Source organism: Neomonachus schauinslandi, chromosome 10, assembly GCF_002201575.2.
Source record: "Neomonachus schauinslandi chromosome 10, ASM220157v2, whole genome shotgun sequence".
Lineage (NCBI taxonomy): Eukaryota > Metazoa > Chordata > Mammalia > Carnivora > Phocidae > Neomonachus > Neomonachus schauinslandi.
Window position 1 is genome coordinate 7,217,919 of NC_058412.1, and position 23,133 is coordinate 7,241,051.

General features: G+C 40.8%; 1 protein-coding gene across 3 annotated transcripts in view; it reads left to right on the plus strand.

Annotated features, from left to right (window-relative positions):
* The window catches only part of GRHL1 (grainyhead like transcription factor 1), a 51,177-nt gene that overhangs the window by 22,161 nt on the left and 5,883 nt on the right, over positions 1-23,133 (plus strand). For 2 of the 3 annotated variants that reach the window (XM_021697391.2, XM_021697389.2), the window contains exons 9-13: positions 11,069-11,227; positions 17,767-17,854; positions 19,095-19,234; positions 20,754-20,791; positions 22,918-23,009. In XM_021697391.2, the coding sequence (XP_021553066.2) occupies positions 11,069-11,227; positions 17,767-17,854; positions 19,095-19,234; positions 20,754-20,791; positions 22,918-23,009 (517 nt within the window). The remainder of the gene's footprint in view (positions 1-11,068; positions 11,228-17,766; positions 17,855-19,094; positions 19,235-20,753; positions 20,792-22,917; positions 23,010-23,133) is intronic. The other variant, XM_021697390.2, reaches the window with a different exon arrangement.

Consider the following 23,133-nt stretch of genomic DNA (forward strand, 5'->3'; position numbering starts at 1 on the left):
GCGGGATAAGTAGAGGAGCTACAGGGATCATACAGAACTAGGATAATCAGGATTTGTTTGGGTTTGTTGGTTTGGTTTTGACTGGGGAGGAGGAATATTGATTAGGATTAAGTGTCTGCTATATAATGCTCAATAAATGTTCCTGTCGATTTAGACTTTAGCCAAGAATTGGATCTTGATTTCTTGGTTTAAACTGGTTCCCGTTCATTGGCTTCAGTTGACATTTATATCTTCATATCAACATATTGGAAAAAGGGTGATTTTATTCTCATTGATTAGTGCTGTTGGATTTAGGATGAGAATAAATTTTGTTTTTTGACTTTGTGTTGTAATTTCATATGTCAGGAGGTTTCTAACCAAAAAGAGCTACTTTTAGATATGTTTTAGAGCGATCTTTCTGACTGATATGGAAGAGAGTTAAATTAGAATTTGTTCCAGGGCGTCTACTTTCAATTTAGTAGATCAGTTACATTCTAGGAATAAAATTACAAACTTTGTATCTAAGCTGAATTTTAATACTAGATGGGGTTAAAATGAAAAAGATTCCCAGAGGCAACTGGGACTGTATCCAAGGTCGCAGCAACTGTCTCGAAGGGGACCACGTCATCAGCTAAATCTTGTGACTTATATGAAGTCAAATAGGAACTGGGCACAGACTGCCCTTTGATATGAAGGATAGGGACCTTTCATTTCATGCCTCATGATCAAAAAACAACCTCTGCTCACAGCCATTTGGGGGTCACTTTTTCCCTGTTTTTCTACTTCTCGGGACAGTTTTTCCATGAGGTGCGTCTTCAGCTCCCCGTGCTTCGTCGTGGCAGTGGGGTTTCAAGAGCGCTGAGTTTGGAGCAGGAGGTATGGGTCCTGGCTTTGTCTTTGCCTTCTGTTTCCTGTGTGTCTTTTACTGTTTGTGTCTTCAGAGCCTGAGCCTCAGGCACAACTGAACACTGTCTCTCTTGAGTTAAAAGGTGTGGAGTAGCCAGAGTCTGAACCATATGATGCTCATGCTGAAGGTAAATGTTTGTAGGGAATACAACAAATATTGAAGTACATTTTTGGAACATAACATTTTTCAGTTGTGAGTTTTTTTGAAGCATCTGTCATAGATAAGTCAACAACTTTTCTTTTTTCTTTCCTTCTTTCTAACAGATCTTTTCTCTTTTCCTACTTATGTTTACCAGACAGTTGAAACTCACTTGAACTATTTGTGCATTATAGTGCACAAATGATAGTATATAATATTCACATAGGTAATCAGGAGTGCTCTCGGCTCCATGTGCTGACGCTTTTCTAAAAGTCTGCTGTGTATAATCTGGTTTGCAAGAGCAAAGCACCATTCTTTCTTGAAGGATTGTTTTATTTCAGTCATTATTGACCAATTTAAATTATTTCTAACATCCTTCCAGGAAATTCTATGCAAGGTAGTTAATCTGTTGTTACTATGTGGAAGAACTGGCTTAAGATGTCATGTTGCAAAGGGTTGACTTTCTTAACTATACATTCATTCATTCAGCAGTTATTTATTGTACTTCTCTATGCAAGAACTATGAGGACATCAAGAAATGATTCAAGCATAAAGCCTGTCCTCAAAAGAGATTATACTCTCTCTGTAATGATACAGGTCATAAGTGAGGTTAAAAAACTCTGAAGATGTCCAGGGGAAAGGAGTACTTTCAGCTAAGGGAATCAGAGAAGGCTTTATGGAAGAGAATGCGCTTGCTGTGATTCTTTGAAAGGGTGGACCTGCAGAATATTTTTGCAAAGTCTATTTGATTGGATCATTTTTCTTTTTCCTTATTCCCACCCCCCCCATAGATTATCTGTTGTGAATTTAAGTGGAAAAGAGGCAACTGGAATGGCTTAGTCTAGAGGTGCTTTGACATATTGAGGCCCAGACCTTGTGTAGTGTAGAAAACAACAGAGTGGACAGTACCACCCCCATTAGTATGGCATGAAGCCACAAGTGAAGGGATAAAATGTTTATTTATAAAATGCAAAATTGTTAGATACCTGCAATTTCCTTAATAGATGGTCACTGTAAAGAACATCTTCGGGGTGCCTGGGTGGCTCAGTTGGTTGGGCGACTGCCTTCAGCTCAGGTCATGATCCCAGGGTCCTGGGATCGAGTCCCACATCGGGCTCCCGGCTCAGCGGGGAGCCTGCTTCTCCCTCTGACCCTCTCCTCTCTCATGCTGTTTCTCTCTCGCTCGCTCTCTAATAAATAAATAAATAAAATCTTTAAAAAAAAAAAAAAAAAAGAACATCTTCAAATGTAAAAGTGGGTAAATGCAATAGAAAATCACCTCATCGCTCATTATGTGGCTTTATCTCTGCTCTAGAACTTACCGTCTCTCTCTCTCTCTCTCTATATATATATTTACAGATATATACATATATATATTTACAGATATATATATTTAGAGATATATATATACATGCAGATATGTATGTCAATGAACCTCGAAATGCCATAATCTTTTCCAAATTAATTGAGGGTGGGTATGGGGGTGTGTGTGTGTGTTTGATTTAATTATCCATTCAACAGATATTTATTTCATGTCCAGTATTTGTAAAAAATTGCTTGGCATTCTGCTCTCTACCAAGATGACCTAGGTATTCAGGTCCACTTGGAGGAAAGTTGTGAACATAAATAACCTGTGAACTTGGGCAACAAGTTACGTAACCTCTAAGCCTCAGTTTCCTCATCAGTGAAATGGGGTCAGAATAGTACTGATTTCATAGGTTGTTTCGAGGGCCAGAGTTAGGTGCACTGTAAGAATACAGTAAATATAGCTCAAATATCATGGCAGTATGCAGTTTTATTTAACTGGAGTTTAGGAATTTGGGGTCATTCATTTAGTGAACACATGGTTCTTATTGACCAGGCACTGCCAGGGTGCTTTGGGAATGTTTGCCCTGTTTGCTCTCTTGCTCACTGTCTCACTCATTCTCTCTCTCAAATAAATAAAATCCTTAAAAAATAAATAAAAAGGATACATATATTATTCACATTTGAGAAATACTGTGGTTGGTAGTAGGAAACATGGCTGGAAAGGTAGATTGGTGTCACATACGGCATCTTGAACGCAGAGGAATTTAATTGCTATTATGTAGACAGTGGTGAGCTGTAGAAAATATTTTAGTAAGAATAAAGGATTAAGATTTGTAGTGATACTATATTTGGCAGTTGCCTAATGTTAATGAAGCAGTCTCTTTCATTTTATTCATTACCTGATTTGTAGCCATTTTATTGTTCAGAGGGCTCTTTACTAGAGATTGGGAGAAAGAAGAGTTAATTTGTGTAAATTGATATTAGCTCTTTTTTTTACCAAGTGTTTTTGTTTTGGGGGGCACTATTGTGTGTATTAAAGTTTTGTGAGGATTTGAAAGTTAAGATTTGGAGATAATGTGTAGCTTTTTGCATCCCCATGATTTTTCTCTCATTACTGGCATTTAATTCAGGACCATTTTGTAATAGGCATTGGAAGAAATACAAAAAATGTACTAAACACTGGAAAATGCTTTAAAGATGAGTAACAATCTCTGCCATCAAGGGACTTAGGGCACTTATAATTACAGTGTGACAGAGTGACAGAGGTGGTGAATAGAGGTGGCATGTTCAGGGCATTTGTTTATTCCTTTCCCTGACCTAGGCAATGAGGGTAGAAAGAGATGTGGTTCTTTACCCCAAACTGAAGCTCAGAGTCTGGTCACAGGGGAGGGGAAGCAAGCTACTTGGTACAACTTGCTAAGTAGTAAGATGGGGCTGTAATTCTATTTGGGTCATTAGGGAACACTTCTCACAGCAGTTCTGTCAATTGATAACTAGGTGTTTATTGATGAGCCATGTCAGTAGAGAATGGAATAAAAGTTATTTTAAAATTGAGGGGCAGAGAAAATGAAGGTCTCCAATTCCTATAAAGATATGTGAGACTGGAATGGGAATTTGGAGCTAGATTTTGGATGGCCCAGATAATTTGGATTCCTTCCTTCAGAGGGAGGAGAACCACGGAAGGTGGTCGTGATTTTTCTGGCCTCTTTCATTTTCCCAGCCTTCTGGGTGATGTCATGTGGGTGAGTTCCTGTGACCTCTCATGTACTCTGATGAGCCTAACACTTTGTTACTCTGTTTTAGTTTAAAAATCAGATCTCTTAAGAAGAAAACTTTATCTGAGCTGTTATAAGGGTGGTTCATATTCTTAGCAAATCTAGAGGTTCACATTTTGAAATTTTTTATTCCACTCATTGAATAAACCAAATTATGAAAGTAAAAGAAAATTATTTTCACCATTATAGCAGCAGTGTTTTAAAAACATGCAAAATTCTACCCAAATCTCTCTGTGGGAAAAACGAATTAAGACTATATCATTTGGATGTGAGGTTCTTGTACATGAATAATAATATAGAGTGAGTATTAACTGTTGTGGTAAATTTTTTAAAGGAACAGCCTTTTTTTAAGATTTTATTTATTTATTTATTTGAGAGCGAGAGCACAAGCAGGGGAAGCCGCAGGCAGAGGGAGAAGCAGGCTCCCCGTCGAGCAGGGAGCCCAATATAGGACTCGATCCCAGGACCCTGGGATCACGACCTAAGCCGAAAGCAGATGCTTCACTGACTGAGCCACCCAGGCGCCCAGGAACAATCTTTTTGTTCATGAAAAATACCCTAATACAGTGTACTTAAGTCAGCCAGTTTCATTATTTGGCTTCTGACTCAACTTTTTTAGTTTTTGTAACTTTTGACTGATAAATTTCAAGTGCTTTTTTAACACTTTCTATGAATTAGGTGGGTGAAAAATATTTCTGTAATTTCTCCCCACAAATGAAATTCACTTGTTAAAGCTCACATATCTGACTACTCTCTTTAGACTGGACAGTCAGCAGGTTTTATCAGAATTGTGCCCTGGTTTTTTGTGTTGCTAAAGCCCAAAAAGAATGAGTAAGGGGGTCTGTAAAATTTGTTCTCGGTTGCTTTCACTTCACTGGCTGGGAAAATGAGCTTCTGATGGCAGCCTGTGTTTTGAGCTTAGTGCTGCCTGGTGTCTTTCTCCCCCTCGCTTTTTCTCCTTTGAGGAGAAACAGTAGAGACAGCAGCCAGCTGTGCGAACTGTAGTGTGTGGCTGCCGTAAGGCTTCCTGGAAAAATCATCGTAAATCGTTTCACGATCCGATTTCTTGTTGGTTCTGCGCTTATAAGCAATTGGAAGAAAAAATCTAGACAAGTTAATCTTTTGATAACATAAATCTTTATTTTGTTGTTTTCCTCACATTTTCAACTGAGGTCTGAAAACAAAATTAAATCTTTTGAAAAGTTTTAAGTGTGTGAATTCTCAGCCAAGAATGAGGAACTACATTAGAAAACTGGGCTGGACATTTGAAAAGGAATCTTGCAGAGCATCTTCAACCTGTTCAGCAGTTTATTTTTGTGGTTAGTTTTTTTCTCTTCTAGTGATTTTGGTTGGGAACATTAGATGCTCATCTTGTGTAAGATTTATGTTTCATTTGTTTGAATAAAAGCAAGCTTTTTCTCAAAATCAGTGGCAAGGAAGCGGTTATCACTGCTTGTATTTCATAGAGGGGTTGAATGTGTAACAGTCATCTTACTTTCTACCTCTTTCCCACCCTCTGAGGAGATATTTCAATTTTTCTGTAACTGTGTTATAGAAAGTATTTTTCTCTGCACAGTGACCATGGCCCGAACTTTTGTTTTATCTGGATTTGGGTGACGTGGCCTGTTGTTCTGCTTTTTTAGGCAGGTGCCCATGAGGTAGAACCAATCCCAAGTGTTAACGCTGTGATGAACAGATCATGCCTGTCTTGTTGCTGCCCCGGGACCCAGAGGAGCGCTCTGCCTTGTGTTTCTACACTTGTCCTCTCACCTGTCTTGGGTGCTGCTGATGAAAGATTTGTCACCTTCCTAAATAAGATTCCTGGAAACAGCTTCTCCCTTAAAACGTACTCTAGTCCCCTCTGTGAGTGTGGGTTGTATTGATAAAAAAACTATGGTTCCGGGACGCCTGGGTGGCTCAGTTGGTTAAGCAGCTGCCTTCAGCTCAGGTCATGATCCCAGGGTCCTGGGATCAAGTCCCGCATCGGGCTCCCTGCTAAGCAGGGAGCCTGCTTCTCCCTCTGCCTGCCACTCCTCCTGCTTGTGATCTTTCTCTCTCTCTGACAAATAAATAAATAAAATCTTTAAAAAAAAAAAACTATGGTTCCATGCACGAATGACACGTTAGCGAGAGGTCCTTCTTAGGAAGTCACTTATGTGGAAATAATTCCTTGCTCTTAACTATATTGTGATGATGTAAGGGTAAATTGTTGTTCGAGCTCCTTAGAGAAGCGTTTGTTTAGATCAAGGCTCAGCAAACCGTAGCTCTCTGCAAACCCTGGCCAGCCAGCTGTTCATGGAGGTCAGGTCAAGCTTTATTGAAATGCCACACACCCACTTGTCCACGTATTGTCTGTGGCTGCTTTTGCACTCTTACTGTGGGGTTTATTTGTTGTATGTCATCCTCGAAGGCTGAAACACAGTTGGGTCCTTTTACAGAGAAAGTCAGCCGTCTCCTGGTTTAGATAAATATGTGACACCTGTTATGCGTGTCTGCAGCGTCCTTCCTCTTAGCCATATTTATTCACTACTCCCTCTGCATTTTCCTTCTTTGGTGAAAAACATACGTGTTAAGCATGTGCTGCACACCAGGAACCAGAAGCAGAAAGGGCGGACTGAGTGTTCTGTCTCCAGGGGTCTTCCCTTCGGTGACACTGCAGGTCACCCGAACATGCGGTTCACCCACACAGGTCAACCAACCCCTGTGAAAATCAGATGTTCTGTGAGGGATAAACAGAAGCATAGTTGGTAGATTTTTAATAGGCTTTTTTTTCCGGTCACTATCTTATGAACTATGAGCTCTTAAGGATTTGCATGATCTTACTGAATAGTAAGGTTGAGCAGATGCGTTAATCTTTATCTTCCCATTGGTTAAATGAATATTATTATTTGATAGGGTTATAACTCTTAAAGTTTTTTTAATTAAAAAACTTGATGGGATACCTTTAAATACATGTAAGAATATCTGAACTCTTTAAAGAAAGGAAACCGTATATTGGGGCTTGTTTTAATCACCTGAAAGTTTGGGAGCCAAAGGAGACCTTTGGTGGATCAAAGTATAAGTATATAGAAGATTAATCACCTGACAGCAGTGGCTTTTATCCTGACTGATCACTGGAATTACTTGGGGAGCACCTAAAAAAGGCCTTGCGTCTGGAACCCACCCCAGGCCAGTGAGAGCAGAACCTCTAGATGTGGCTTTACTGTCTCCAGGAAGGGCTGATGTTCTCTGGGTGATTCTGATTGAGTCAGGGGTATGAAGCAACCAAGTTCCCAGGCAGCGCTGATGCTCCTGGCGCCATGCTTTATGAACCTCTGCTTTATAAGATTCTTAATTCTATACGAGTAGTTCATATAATTACTTGAAATGGCAACTTTACATGGTTCTTTTAAAATAATATGATTTGTAAAAAAAAAAAAAATTGATAAATGTATTACACAAAATTATTGTCACTAATAAATACAGAGTTAGGGAGAAATGATTCATAATCTTTCAGTATAAATATAATCATAGGACTCAAGAGTTAGATGTGATATAGACATCATCTAATTCAACCTGCCTTTGACAGGTAAGGACCCTGTCCATGGTCACAGCACTAATTAGCGATGGAGCTAAAACTCTGATGTTTCCATTTTCAGACCAAAGCCTTTCCTGTTGACCACATATGCAAGATACCTGAGGCATCTTGCACTCTTGCTAGTTTTTGGTTGAGGCTTAATTGTAGTAAGTGTGACCCCTTCACTGGCAGCAGCATGTACCCATGACTGTCCTGCTTGTTCTTGCTGTGGAGCCTGCTATGAGAGGCTTCGTGAGCACTGCCCTCACTTCTTTCTTATAGGTCTTCGGCCCACTGTCCTCCTTGTACCATGTGTCCCGGGCCTGGTGTGCTTACATCACACATCTTGCTCAGTGTTTACTGGTGTGTTTATGTATTTATCTAGACAAGGTGGTGTTTTTTAATGTTGAGTGAGGGATGCTGTAAACTTTCTTTGTTGCACTTAGAAACACTTCCAAGTTTGGAAAGAATTGATTTTATAAAAATAGGACAAGAATGTGTATAAGAAAGTGATTGCAAGTCATCCTGAGTAATAGGGTAATGTCTCTCTGAAGACTCCATGTTTATACTGATCCTGGGATTTGGTTCCTGCTTATTTCTGCTTTGAATAGAAACTTGACACTGGGAAGCAAGGGGAGGTTAGGTTTTAGGTTGGATTACCATGAAATCCTCTTGTAAATGGAATATCACTTTGGGTCAAAGACTTCCTGGAATTGTTGAGGGTTAAGTGTAACTTTCCCAGGCTGCTGTTTTTGAGTCCTAAATTGAGCCATGTAGCCTAGAATGAGAGAGAATAATTTAGATTTCCCACTTGGTTGTAAAATGGAAAATACAGAGATTTGGTTACTTGATGTGCTCAGTTGTTTGCCTGGATTACTGTCTTTCTGTTTGCCTTTTTGTCTTTCGTCTGTTCCATAACCGATCTCCTTAACTCAGATTTGTAAATTGTATGTGAAGTGTATTTAACAGTATACTGTTGACCAGTGACCAATACGGGCTTGAACTGCAGAGGTCCACTTATATGTCAGTTTTTTCCAATAAATGTATTGGAAAAATTTTTTGAGATTTGCAACAATTTAAAAAAACTTGCAGATGAACTACACAGCCTAAAGATAACTGAAAAAGTTAAGAAAAAGGTATTGTAAGAATATAGTATAGAATATGTATAACATACAAAATATGTGTTAATTGACTGTGTTATTGGGAAGGCTTCTGGTCAACAGTAGGCTATTAGTAGTTAAGTTATGGGGGAGTCGAAAGTTACACATGGATTTTTGACTCTTGGTAGGGGGGCTGGCAGTTTGTGCCCCTAACCCCCACGTTGTTCCAGGGTCAACAGTAGAGGAAAAGATATAAAGTCAAAGCACAAAGTTTCTGTAATGGATTTGAAATTCATACATACCACTTTTTCCTATATATCTAGATTTAGGTATTTTTAAAAATAAAATCATTTTGTTTATTTACTGAAAATGGGTTAACTGGAAAGAAAAATCATAGTGGGCTAGAAAAGGCAACCCAAGACCCAGTACGGGGCTAAAAGTAAGTGTTGAGAAAGCTGCCACGTGGAGAATATGGGCCTGGCCTCGAAGTATTTGCAGTCTAGCCAGGGAAAGAAAGCATACATATGTCAAAATGGCACACCATTCCCAGTAGTGGAGAAAAGTGATTAGGGTAAAAAGTTGATTTGGGAAAGACAGGTTGCAGTATAGGTATAAAGCGGTGGCGGGAAGATCTAGATATGAATTCTAGCCCTTTGCTTTCTACCTTGGGGACAGTTTTAAAAAAAAAGGATTAACACTGTCTCTCAGGGTTGTGAAATGACATCATGTGTGTAAAGCAGGTGCCCAGTGCAGGTCTGGAAATCTTAGGTGCTCACTGCTGTGGCCTCCACGACATAAGTCGGGGTGAATGGGGACCCTCTGTGGAGATGGCGCTAGAGCAGGACCTCTGTAGATGTGGAGAGGCAGAGAGGAACTGTGGACGTGACTTGGACTGGGACAGGAGGGACACAGGAGGAGGAAGAAGGACAAGGACAAAGACGTGAGGCAGGGATGAGCATTAAGGTGTGTTCTAGGGGCCATGAGTAGACCGGCCAGAGTGGAGAGCTAATGGAGGGACAGGATGTTAATGTGGACAAGTTCTCAGTCATTGTAGGGTGTTTTGGTATTTTCCTTCTTGGAAATAGCGTATAGACAGAGCAAGAAGAAAACCCCTGTGTTTCAGCATTTGCAGACCTTCTAGAGAACATTCTTTGTCATTATGGTTACAGTTTTCTTTCTCCTTACCCTGTCCACTCCCTTCTCTTTACATTCTTAGGGGCTCCCCCATCCCAGCTTTTCTGGCTTAAACTTCTCCTTGTCTGGGTCTTGGTTCAGCCAGTGGCACCCCATACTACTGTGGTAGATCTGTTCTCGTTTGTTAGAGCTAACGAGTTGTTGGCCCCTGGACTGGAAGGAATCGAGTGTAAGAGTCTTGGGTCTCTGAAAGGCACAGATTTTTAAAACTGTAATTTCAGTAGTATCCACTGTGTGGTGCTCATGCATCAGAAATAAATTCTCAAACTAAATGGTTGACAGGGAGCTCCGTGCCTTATGACCTTGTATGGAGAGGTTAAAATCCATAATCGCAAAAAAAGAGGGAAATGAAACATGTTTTTTGCTGTACAAAGATTCACTTGGGTTTCTCGTAACAACCTCCAGTGCCACTTTAATAATGTGACTCACTGATTTCATAAATTCCATAATATTGGGACATTCATCGGGTACCACAATTGTCCTAAGAGTTGGTGTAGACATAAATGCAGGCAGAGTCCCAGAGTTTGTACTAAGCTATAAAACATCTCTATATCTCTATGCTCTTGGTAACATTGGTAAAAATGACATCAAGGAAGACAACCGTACTCTTTCACAGTCTGATGCTATAAGTAAATATTTGGGAAGAGAAAGTTGACAGAGGTTCAAAGCTGCTGTCTATTTTTTTCTCCTTTAAATAAAGTCTGCCATTCCTATGACTAGAAGTAGTTTAAAAATAAGCCCTTATTTTATTTATTTACTTATTTATTTTAAAGATTTTACTTATTTATTTGACAGAGAGAGAGACAGCGAGAGAGGGAAGGAACAGAAGCAGGGGGAGTGGGAGAGGGAGAAGCAGGCTTCCCCTGCTCGATGTGGGGCTCAATCCCAGGGTCCTGGGATCATGACCTGAGCCTAAGGTAGGCGCTTAACGACGGAGCCACCCAGGTGCCCCTAAGCCCTTTATTTTAAAAAAAAGTTTATTTTAACTGAGAAGCTGAGCTCTCATTTAGAACATATTTGAGTAATTTCAGTAATGTTGGTATTTTTACAAGCTGTGCTAAGGTTGACTGTTGGTGCCTATTGCTTCTAATACCTTATTTTCCCTTTGCAGGTTTTCATCTCTGTGAACTGCTTAAGCACGGATTTCTCTTCTCAGAAAGGTGTGAAGGGGTTGCCTCTTAATATTCAAATTGACACCTACAGTTATAACAACCGTAGCAACAAGCCTGTGCATCGGGCATACTGCCAGATAAAAGTCTTCTGTGACAAGGTAAGGTTGTCAGATTGGGGAGGGACAATTAGAGTAAAGCATGTGAGAGACATACTCTTCCTCACAGAGAATAACCAGGGTCTTTTTAATATTTCAGTTTGATATAAATGTATTGCTAATAATATGAAATAGCTTACTTGAAATTAGAAATTATTGTTTTAGCCACACTTAGACACATTATATGGGGGAGAAAAAAAAATCTCATTTTAACTGAAAAATCAGAGGAGCCAATGAGTACATTTTGTTGGGCATGTCTGATGGAGTCTAGATGGCATACACACAGGGCTGTGCTCAGTCCTTGGTGTCCCCTTGGCTCAGTGGTACTTGGAGGCAGTGGCTGTGCAGTGTTGGAGCTCCGGAGCTTTGTGTCTGAGGGCTCCATGTGGATGACCACAGAGGGCTGTCCTTTCACTAGCTTACCTCCCTCCGGGCCCGTTGGCAAGTTGTCAGCCAGCTCACTAAAGCAGAAGATGAGATTCAGAGTCTTCTCTTGAGCAGCAGGTAGGCAAGAGGAGAAGGCATAAGCCTAAATGAGTTCAACATCATTTCTTTTATCTGGAGAAGAAATGGTCACTTTGGCCAGCTGTAGAGCCAGGGGCCCAACTGGATGAACTCCAGAGAGAGGTCGTGGGCCCACTGCGTCTTGAAGACTGGAGACTGTGTTCTCCTTGAGAACTCGGCAGCAGCCATAGAGAAACGAGTGCGCCACTGAACTACGATTGAAGGCGACCTTGACTTTTCCCATTCAGAAAATGTTGGACTGTAATTTTTGCCAGTCCCCTCTTTTTGTCCTGTTTAACAACAACGAAAACAACAACAACAACCCTCTCTGTTATTGAGATTTTTAGAAGGTACTAGAAAATTGGAAGTGTATTTGCTATCAGAAGTCTGCTGTCCTGATTTTTACATGGCGGACCAGAACACAGCATGTGGCCTCGTAGGAGCAACCTGAGACCTTCCAAGTTCAGAGAACTTTCTCAAACACCCAGATTCAGTAACATTTATTGAGTACCACGTGCCTGGTAATGTGCTAGGCTGTATTAGTTTTCTGTTGTTGCTACTAACAAATTACCACAAACTTAGGGGTTCAAACAACACACTTTTATCATTTCATGGTTCTATAGGTCAGAAGTCTGAGGTCTTTCTGGGTAAAATCCAGCTGTTAGAAGGTCACATCTCCTTCTGGAGTCTCTGGGGGAGAATCTGTTTGTCTGCTTTTCTACCTTCAAGAGGCACTCACATTCTTTGGCTTGTGGCCCCTTCTACATTTAAAGTCAGGAGCCTCACATCACATCCCTCTGACAGCGCTGCCATTGCCATGTGTCCTCATCTGGCTCTTTTGCTTTTAAAGACCTCTTCCATTATCCTGGGCTGACGAGGATGATCTCGGACACTTGCCCTATCGGAATGCCAGCTGATCCGCTACCTTATGTCTCCTTTGCTGTGTAAGCTCACATGTTCACAGGTCCTGAGAATTTGGGTGTGGACATCTTCCAGAGGCTGTTAGTCTGCCCACCACAGTACTTCCCATATATGCTGCATTGTACAAATCACAAGTCACATCTGATCCTGAGTCAAATTTCTTTCCTTCATACCACATTCCTTTTTTTAACCAGAAGAAAACCTAAAGAGATGTCCAAAGTCATACAAACTCTCAGCCCCGATTTTTTATTATTTGATTCAACAGACAGAAAATTATTCTAATTGTTACCCAAGTGTTTACTGTGTTTCTGATGTACCGTTCCTGGGACCGTAACAGTTTGTGGACTGATCCTGGTCCATGGATCACACTTAGAATATCGGCTGATTAAATGATGTCAGCATGAGTTAGCATGAACTGGAGTTTTCCGTATCAGATGACAAAAGCTGTATAAGCAGTTTTGCAGAGAAGGAACAGTATTGATTCACAATCTTAAATGAAACTTGGTTTTAATATTAAGACTTTTTGAGGGAAGCTCCTGTATTGGTAGCTGATTTAGAAAATGAAACACAGGAGAAGTTTCATGAATTGTCCAAAGTTATTTTATTAGTCAGTTGTTGTGCAAAATTTAGAAACCGGTTCTTTTTGTTGTGTGAGTGTGTGCTAATGTATACTGTGAAGCAGAAAGCCTTTTCTTCAGAGTTGCAAACTGAGTGTGGTTTGGGACAACACATGATTTCAGGAGTTGCTGCTTGCCTACTCACCTGTTCGTTTAGATCGCATGTGCAGGCCAGTCACTGTTTTTTCATTACTTGTGTGTAAGCTCTGTACCACGGTAAAAGGAGATCACACAAAGCCGTGGTTAGAAACTAGGCGTCTGCCCCTAGCAGTGCTTTGTGTGGACTGTCTAGATGCCCACACACCCTCAGCCTTCACAGGTATGGCTTTCTTTGTAAGGCCCCTAAAAATATTGCTGGCCTATTCTTCCCTTTTGCTGGAGCAGAGATCTCCTCAGGGATGAAAATTGTTGGTCTCCTTTCCCCTTAGCAGCCCTTATGGCACACAGCAGTGGTGTGAGCACGATACAATCGCAAGGTGCCTTGGGGACATGGGAGGTGAACTTAGACACTGTTTTCATCCTGAGGTTTTAATCTCAGAGCTCTTAGGGTTGATATAAAACCCTGCATGGGAAGAAAATATTATGTATTGCTGTGTATAATTAATATTCAATATTGAATATCACTGAATCTTTCAACCCCATGGAACTCCTCTGTAACCTCACACCCACTCTTGATTCTCGTGCATCTTGTTTTAACTTCTGTCGTCCCTTATGGTTGGGATTGCTTTGCTCTTCTGGGTTGTCTGGTTGTCTGGTGCTGCCTCTTCTCTGTGGAATATTCCACGTGCCTGCTTGTTTCTCTCCTTTCTGAGATTTGACTCACCTGTTGTTTGGTGCCTGTCAATTCATTTTTCTCTGCTGGTTCTTAAAACTCTCACATCTTATGAATCTAGCCCACATCCACAGTAGGAAACTAGAAGTAAGACATCTCTTGGTATCCTTCAGAGGTATTTACATTGTTTTTCTCACCTAAGAAGAAGGTTTTACTAGTACTTTATTATGAATTGCTCAACTGGTTTGATAAATGGAACTTTCTCTTACGGCAGAAGCAGCAGCAATTTAATACTTTTTCAGAGAAAACAAGAACAGGAATTGGATCTCTAACCAATGGAAATTTGGCAGCTTCTTTTTCTGTGAGCTTGTATATATGTATATATCTGGGGTTCATCCTTAGGTGTCATTGACCTTTATTTCCCACAAATCATTTTCTTCATCAGAGTAATATTTACTGTGGCTGTAATCGGAACAGATAGATTAACTTTTTAGGTCGCTGCCTGAGGTGATTGCCCAAGATCAGCCTCTTTAGTTGTTGAGCGAGAGAGTGAAATAGCGTGAATTTAAATGGCTCGCTGTAATGTTACAGGACTTCCTTTAACATTTCTTGCAGAGTCTACTACTGATTAATTCTTTTAGCTTTTGTATGTCTGAAAAGTATTTTCGCCTCTGATTTTGAAAAATCTTTTTGCTGGGTATAAAATTCTGGTTGACTGCTTTTTCCTTCAATGCTAGAAAGACATGACTCTGCTGTTGTCAGGCTTATGTTTTTTTTTTTTTTTGGTAAGATTTTATTTGTTTGTTTATAGAAAGAGTGCACGAGTGGGGGAAGGGGCAGAGAGAGGGGGAGAGAGAGAATCTCAAACAGACTGCCCACTGAGCACAGAGCCTGATGTGGAGCTCCAGCTTATGACCCTGAGATCATGACCTGAGCCGAAATCAAGAGTCGGACTCTCAGCTGACTGAGCTAGCCAGGCACCCCAGGCTTACATTTCTAATGAAATATCTGCCATCATCATTATCTTTGTTCTTCTGTACCTAATGTATCTATTTCTCTATGACTCTTTTTAGATTTCTCTTTTTACTGGTTTTGAACAATTTGATGTGTCTCTTTACATTTCTTGTACTTAGAGTTTGTTGAGCTGCTTGGGTCTGTGGGTTTATAGTTTTCATCCTACTGGAACATTTTTCAGGCATTGTTTCTTGAAACACGTTCTTTCATCCTCCTTTGGGAATGCCGGTTGCACACGTACACACATGGTGCTTGCAGCCCCACAGCTCCCTGGTGCTGTTCATTTTCTAGGATTGCCTTTTCTCTCTGTGTTTCATTTTGGATACTTTCTGTTGTTAATGTCCTAAAGTTTTACATCAGTATTTCCGTCACCCTATCCATACTGCCGTTAATCCCATTGAGTGTATTTTCCATCTCAGATGTTGTAGTTTTTGTCTCTGGGAGATCAATTTGGGTCTGTTTTATAGCTTTCTTGTTTCAATATGTGTTTTTTTAACTAACTTTTTAAACATATGGAATGCAGTTATAATAACCGTGCTAAAGTCCTTGCCTGATCAATTCTGTGTTGTTTCTGGGCTGGTTTCAGTGGTTTGATATCCTCCTCATACAGTCATGTTTTCCTGCTTCTTTACATGCCTGGCAATCTTATGGGACACTAGACATTGTCAGTTTTACATTGTCTGGTGCTGGATGGTTTTGTCATCTTTTGAATCTTCTTGAGCTTTGTCCTGAGAGCTAGTGAAGTTACTTGGAAACATTTTGATCCTTTCTGGTCTTACTTTTACAGTTCGATAGGTGAGTCTGGATTAGTGCTCAGTGTCAGCTAATTATTCTCCACAACTGAGCTGAGGTTTTCCTGACTATTCTACCAACTACCCTGTGGATTTTAAGTTTCTCCAGTCTGGTGGGAAGAGGCACTGTTTTCCCTGTGTGAGTTTCAGACACTATTCTCTAGTTTTTCTGAGCGCTTTTCCCCCAACCTCAGGTAACTTCCTTACACCTGTTTCTCTGTCAGTACTGGACTGACTACTCAGTATTGGACCCTCCAAAGATCTCTGGGGTTCTTTCTATGTAACTCTTTCCCCGTTGCTACTTTGTCCTGCTTCCTTGATCTCTCCCTGGATTTTCAACACTGTCTCTCGACCCAGGGAACCTGGATGGAGCAGACCTCCGGACGTCTGTCCCTGTGCCACAGCCTGGGAACTGTGAAGCTCATCTTGCTTGTTTCTTGTCTTTTAGGGATCCCTATTCTTTGTTGCCTGGGGGCCCTGACCTTAAAAATCCTTGTTTCATGCATCTGTCTTTTTTTAGGTTGTTTCAGGGTAGAGGGTAAGTCTCGTCTGTGATAGTCCCATCTTGAGTGGAAGCACAAGTCCCTTATTCTTTATGGATGGTGCTGATAAATGTGGAGGGAAATGTCTTATTTTTTAAAACTACCTTTTGGGGAGTATAATTTATCATCAGAGGGAAGCTACTGTTAGACTGTTGGAAAGAACTGAGAGAGATACAGACCGACTCTATGGTAATGGGTGGGAGATTGGGGATATTGACCTGTTTTTCTGTGTCGAGGAGATGATGTTTATGTCAGCATTACATAGCAATTTTTATAAAGGCAGATTGTATGTTTACCAATATGTTAGTGTATTAACACCTTCTAGAAGAGGCAGAAGGTGGTTTGTATTCTGTTTTTTAAAATGTGGTTTCATTATATAATAGTGCCAGGATCTGTGGGATGATTTTCATTGCCTCTCTTTGCTATCAGGGAATTTATTTGCAGAAAGATAAGCTCTTGTTCAGACTTAACTGGGTAACTTTGTGAAGAAACCTGTATCACCCAGAAATGAATGCTAACAGGTGAAGCAAAATGATTAATAGTTATGTTTTTGTTATACATGCTTAATTTTAGGTCATGTTTGTTATTAATATGGTTGTTTTTTATTTTTGTGGGTTCAATTGCATGGCACTGCCATTCTCTGTGTAGTTGATATATATTGTATATATAGGTCCTCTTTATAGGATTTGGGAGTACACTTTTTCTCTTTTAAGTGATTATGCAGATTTCTACTTAAATCTTTGCTTTTAGGAGTTATAGTTGGTCATATCTGTCACTTGGTTGATGCCACGTCCTTGGGCAGAATCACACTTCCAATGATAACATTGCCCATATCGGCAAGTACACTCAAAGCAGGGTCAACTTGGTTACTAGACAATGGGAATGGTCACTTAGGTTTCTGAAGGCAATGTAGTACATTAGCAGATTTTTTTCAGCTTTTCATTTAACCTGGCCACATCTATTGTTGAGAGGAATTTTCCTTTATTTGTTTTTTAAGTAGATGTTATTTCCCCATGATTTCACATAGTTAAACAGTTTTAAGAACGGGCTTTTTAGAGGCACCTGGGTGGCTTAATTGGTTAAGCATTGGACTCCTGATTTGGGCTCAGGTCATGATCTCAGGTTGTGAGATGGAGCCCTGCGTCCAGCTCCACACTGGGCATGGAGCCTGCTTAAGATCCTCTCTTTCCCCCTCCCTCTCAAAAAAAAAAGGGGAAAAAATAGGCTTTTTAGAGGAAACTACTATGATAAGCTCCATGAGTATATTAATGGAGTTCATCTCCAGAGAGGAGATATTTTTTCCCATTCATCAGATAAGAATTAAATATTTTAAAGAGGATCAGTTAAACAGAATCATGCCTTGTCTTCTCTTGACCTATAGGGAGCTGAAAGGAAAATCAGGGATGAAGAACGAAAACAAAGCAAAAGAAAAGGCAAGTGTACTGACCCCAGCTCCCAGTTGAATGCCTGTAAGTAGAAATGTTTCCGCCACATGTTTCAGATCTTTTCCATTTAGAATGGTGACTAGAGTTTTCAAGCGAAAGATACAATAGTGGATACTTAATGCTGTGAAGTGGTAGCATTGCTTCCTTTATTGTTACACAAGCAGATGAATGGCTGATCGAAGTCATTTTCTTGGGGGAACAACAGAAAAGGATTCTTGAGTTTTTCCAGAGTTCAGATATTTTGGCGGTTAGCTTTAGTTTGGGTTACTGATTCCAGTCCTGAAAAATAACATGTCTTCTATCTGAATAGCTGATGATAAAACCGGGACTTGTCTAGATCTTTAAGAATAATAATAACACTCTCGAGAATTCAGGATGTCTCACTTCTAAATGCGTGTAGTTTTCTTATGTATAGTATTCTGAAGTTTCAGAATCTGTAGGGCTCCTGTTTGGACATTTCACCAGGAAAGCTTTATTTCTTTCCTTTTTTTTTTTTAATGTGACCAGTACTCATATTCACAAAATCCTGTATCTCTCCGCTCCAAGGGGGGAATGCTGCTCTGTGGTGGTAGTGTTTCATCTGTAGTATGGGGGCCGCGAGCATCGAGCCTCTGAACAGTCTGTCTAGCTCAGCAGACGTTTGCCCTGCAGCACAGCGTGTTAGGTTCTCCAGGTAGCATCAAAGTGCAGAATCCCGGTGTCACTTCAGAGAGACTAACCAGGAGAGTTCATCACCAAGGGCTTCAGGGCAGATGACAGGGGAAGAGGAAGTCTATAATTTAATAAATAAAAAACCTAGTCAGTGACACTTACTCTGAGAGCCTCTCTGAGGTTAAGTGCTGAGGTGAAGTTGGAGGTATAAAGGTGAATGTTCTCAAGGTGAAGAGTACATTGCTGTAAGAATGTAAATTATTTAATCAGGACAACTAAGGTGAAATGACTTCTGAATTATGTTTATACAGTTGTAAGTCTTAGCCTTTCAGACAAAAATTAAATATGCTTTGCCTCTGTTACAAATCTTGTGTATGTTTAAAAGTAGCCTTTTCTGATTTTCTAAGATGTTCAATTGATTTTAGTATAAATATAAGCAGCATATTTCTTCACGTGAACTGTGATTTTCCTCTTAATTCAGGCAACATGACCTGTACCTTATGTAGTGCTGCCCTGTAAGTTTCTTAAATTTGAGGAGGATGCTCTGTGGCCTGCATCCAGTATGTGTATATAAGTGGTTGACTGTGGTGGCATTTTTTTTTTTTTTTTTCAGTTTCTGATGTTAAAGTGCCACTGCTTCCCTCTCACAAACGAATGGATATCACAGTTTTTAAGCCCTTTATTGATCTTGATACTCAGCCTGTCCTCTTCATTCCCGACGTGCACTTTGCCAACCTTCAGCGGGGTGCTCACGTAGGTAACCAGGATCCCAGGGTGGCTGCAAGAGAAAGTCTTTGGCATTCATGGTAAACAGAAGCCAAAATTTAGTGAGGTTTGACCAGTGTTATGGGTCAGCCTTCTGGAATATTCAGTTGGGGTGACATGATGTCCTTACAGTAAAGTGGATGTAAGCGTTGTTGATGGAAACGAAGTACCAAACCTGTCAACTTCACTCTGTATGTATGTATGTATTTATGTCTTAGTTCATTTTTAAAAATGCTAGAATAGTGACATAGTTTGGAGTCTGAGTCTATGATCTTGTGGATTTAACTTACATGGTTCTGGGCAGGAGGGAAAAGCCACAGGAATACTTAGGGTAGGTAGCCATGATGGCAGAAAGAACATCCGAAGGCTCTTTTCATTGTTTCAGTTACTGAATCATAGTTGACACATAGAGAGCCATATCTTGGCAATTAACATAAAAGGTCACAACTAGCCACACCCTGCTCTGAGCAGAAGCTTAGTGGAGATAGCAGCTTGGATAGAGTGAAGCCTGCTTTCTATGCAGAGCTCAAAAAAATATGAAGAAGATAGTCTGCCATGCATTTTGTGCACAGATTTATATGGGTTAATGATTTTTTAGTTTGGGGGGTTGAGAGGGCATTGCCAATGTATCCAGTTTCTTTTTCTTTTTTTTTTTTCTTTAAGGTTTATTTGAGAGCGAGAGAGAAAGCACGTGGTGTGGGGAGGGGCAGAGGGAGAGGGAATCTCAAGGAGACTCGTCGCTGAGCGTGGAGCCCTACATAGGGCTCGATCTCCTGACCCTCAGTGAGCAGGATCTGAGCTGAAGTCAAGAGTTGCACACTTAACCAACTAAGCCACCCAGATGCCCCAACCATGTATCCAATTTCTAATGAGAAGCTTTGGGGTGAGCAGGGGTCGGCAAACTTTTCCTGTAAAGGCTCAAATAATAAATATTTTAGGCTTTTGGAGTCACACAGTGTCTGTTGTGACTCTTCCACTCTGCCATTGTAGTGCCAAAACAGCTATAAATGACATGCCCATGAATGAGCGTGTCTGTGTGCCGTAAATGTTTATATAAACAGGCATTGGGCCACACTTGGCTCATGGGCCCTAATTTGCTAACCCCTGCTTTAGAGGAGTTCAAGATGCCTTTAAGAATCTGGTTATTGAAAAATAAGGCTAGGGGTGCCTGGGTGGTTCAGTCATTAAGCATCTGCCTTCGGCTCAGGTCATGACCCTGGGGTCCTGGGATCGAGCCCCACATCGGACTCCCTGCTCTGTGGAAAGCCTGCTTCTTCTCCCTCTCCCGCTCCCCCTGCTTGTGTTCCCTTTCTCACTGTGTCTCTGTCAAATAAATAAAACCTTTAAAAAAAAAGAGAGAGAAAAATAAGGCTAAAGGATTTTGTATTAGACCAGATAAATTCAAAATTATTTTCATTTTAGGAATATGTCACTTATGGTTTGAAATATTTTGAGCATATACTAGAAAAGCAATCTAATTTTTTTGTTGTTGTTGTTTTGGTCTTAGGTCCTTCCTATTGCCCCAGAAGAATTGGAGGGTGAAGGGTAAGGTTTATGTTTTGTTTTGTTTTAATAAATTCTTTTTATTTTTAAACAACCTCAAACTTACAGAAAAATTGCAAGTACAATACAAAGAACTCATTTTTTCCTGAGCCATTTGAGAGTAAGCTGCAGACTCAGTGACCTGTCATTCCTAAACACTTTAGTGTATATTTCCTACAAAAGAGGACAGTCTCCCACATAACAGAGCCATATTAACAAGACATTCCGTTCAGGTTTTGTCAGTTGTTCCAATGTCCTTTATTGCCTAAAAGGATCCAGTTCAGACTCACACCGTGTGTGTAGTTGTCTCTTTAATCTCCTTCAGCCTCGAACAGTCTCAGTGTCTCCTTGACTTTCCTGACCTAATACTTTTAAAGATTATAAGCCATTTGCTTCATAGAATGTCCTTCAGTTTGGGTCTGTTTGTTGTTTTCTCATGATTAGATTCAGGTAATTATGCATCTTGGCAGGAATGTTGTAGACATAACGCTGTGTTCTCAGTTTGTCCTGTCAAGTGGCATAATTTTGTTTTACCCCCTGCTAATGCTGTTCACTTTGATCACTTGATCAAGGTGGTGTCTGCCAGGCTTCTCCGCCGTGAGGGCACCTGTCCCCCTTTTGTAGTAAGTGTTTTGTGGGGAGGTGCTTTGTTGCTTTGTGAAAATTTCATTCCTCATCAGACTTTCAATTTATTAACTTTTTCTTTATTACCGGTATGGACTTATAGTTTCCGGCTCTATTTAACAAGTTGCAAATCATTGCTATCATTTACTTTGCTCAAATTGTCCTAGAAGGTCAGTTGGAGTCCTTCCAGCTGCTTCTGAGTCCCTTCAGCGTGCCCCGCCCCCCCAGCTTTCTGAGTGCTCCCTCACATCTGGGCACTCGTGCTTTCCCTTCCCCAGCTTGAGGATGAGCTGCTTCTCCAAGAAACCCTCCTCCCTTTTGGAGAAGGAACCTGGCCCTGGGTGTGCTCCTTGCTGTGGAGGTGTCACTGCCCCGTGACACATGGGTACTCTCCGTTGGCCCACTTGGGCCCTGACTGTCCACACCGGCAGACCCCCTACTAAGCGCTCAACCATGTTGAGGGTCCGGTCCCCTCTTCGGGGCTCCCCTTTCAGATCCATGTTGAGTAGGGAGCCTTTTCTCTGAAGGCCATCCTCCACTGCCTCTCGAACTCTTGACGTGCTCAGACACACCTCAGGTGCTTTCATGGGAGGCCTGGTATGTGGTGGAAACTGAAACAGATGGAGTATGTTAAGGCCCAGCCAGTATTCTTAAAGTGATCCTTCTGCTCAAAACCAAGCACTCTTTCTTCATTTTCAGTTATTGTACTGTTTTCTTGCTCACCCACAGTGAACCCCCTCATGAAGTAGAATTTGAACCCCATAACTTATTTCTTCAAACACACTGGTGTCTATTTTCTTTTTATTTGCACTGACACTACTGTATTCGAACCCTTTCGAATTTTATGCTGTGATCATCCACAGAGTCCTGTAACAGGTTCTTCTGCATGTGGGTCCTAGAGTCTCCTCCAGTCTTTACCACACGCTTTGATTACAGTATTCTTATTTCACGAAACTTTGAAAGATTTCAAAGCCTGCAACTGAGTCTAAAATTCCTTATAGCCAGATGATCAAGGTATTCCCTCTAGCGTCCAGGCTGCCCTTCTGGATTTGTCTTCCTACAGAGCATTCTATTTTAGCCAGCTTGGCTCTGCTGATTTCACCTCCCCCCTTTGTTAACATGTTCTCTCCTTTGTTACCACCTTTGTGTGTGTGTGTGTGTGTGTGTGTGTTTATAGCTCAAATCCTACCTTCTCCATAAAATGCTTCCTGAAAAGAAGCTCTCTGTTTCTAAGAATCCAGCTTGATTTAGTGTCAGAGCAATGCGGAGTGTCTGACAGGCGACCTCAGTGTAGTCCCAGCTCTGCCGTTAAATAGTATGAGCTGGTTCAGTCCGTGCCTTTCCTTGGGCCTCAGATTTTCATCCATAAACTAAGGAAGCCAGACCAGATAAAGAATGAAGGTCATTTTAAATCTAAACTTCAGTGATATACCCTAAAACTCTTTTCTGTTTCCGCAAGGGATTGAAGTTGAAGTCACTAATCACCTCATTTGGATTGTCTACAGATCTAACTTGAAAAGGGGTCCATATGGATCGGAGGATGATTTTGCGATTGCACCTCCTGCTAAGCTGACTCGGATAGAAGAACCAAAGAGAGGTGCGTTGGTTTACAGTTCTTGTGGCAGTTGTCAAATAGAAGTGAATTCTGAATCTGTCAAAAGCATGAATTGCTTAAGCAAATCTTGTGTAGCTTGACTTTCTTGAATATTTTTCCATCAGAC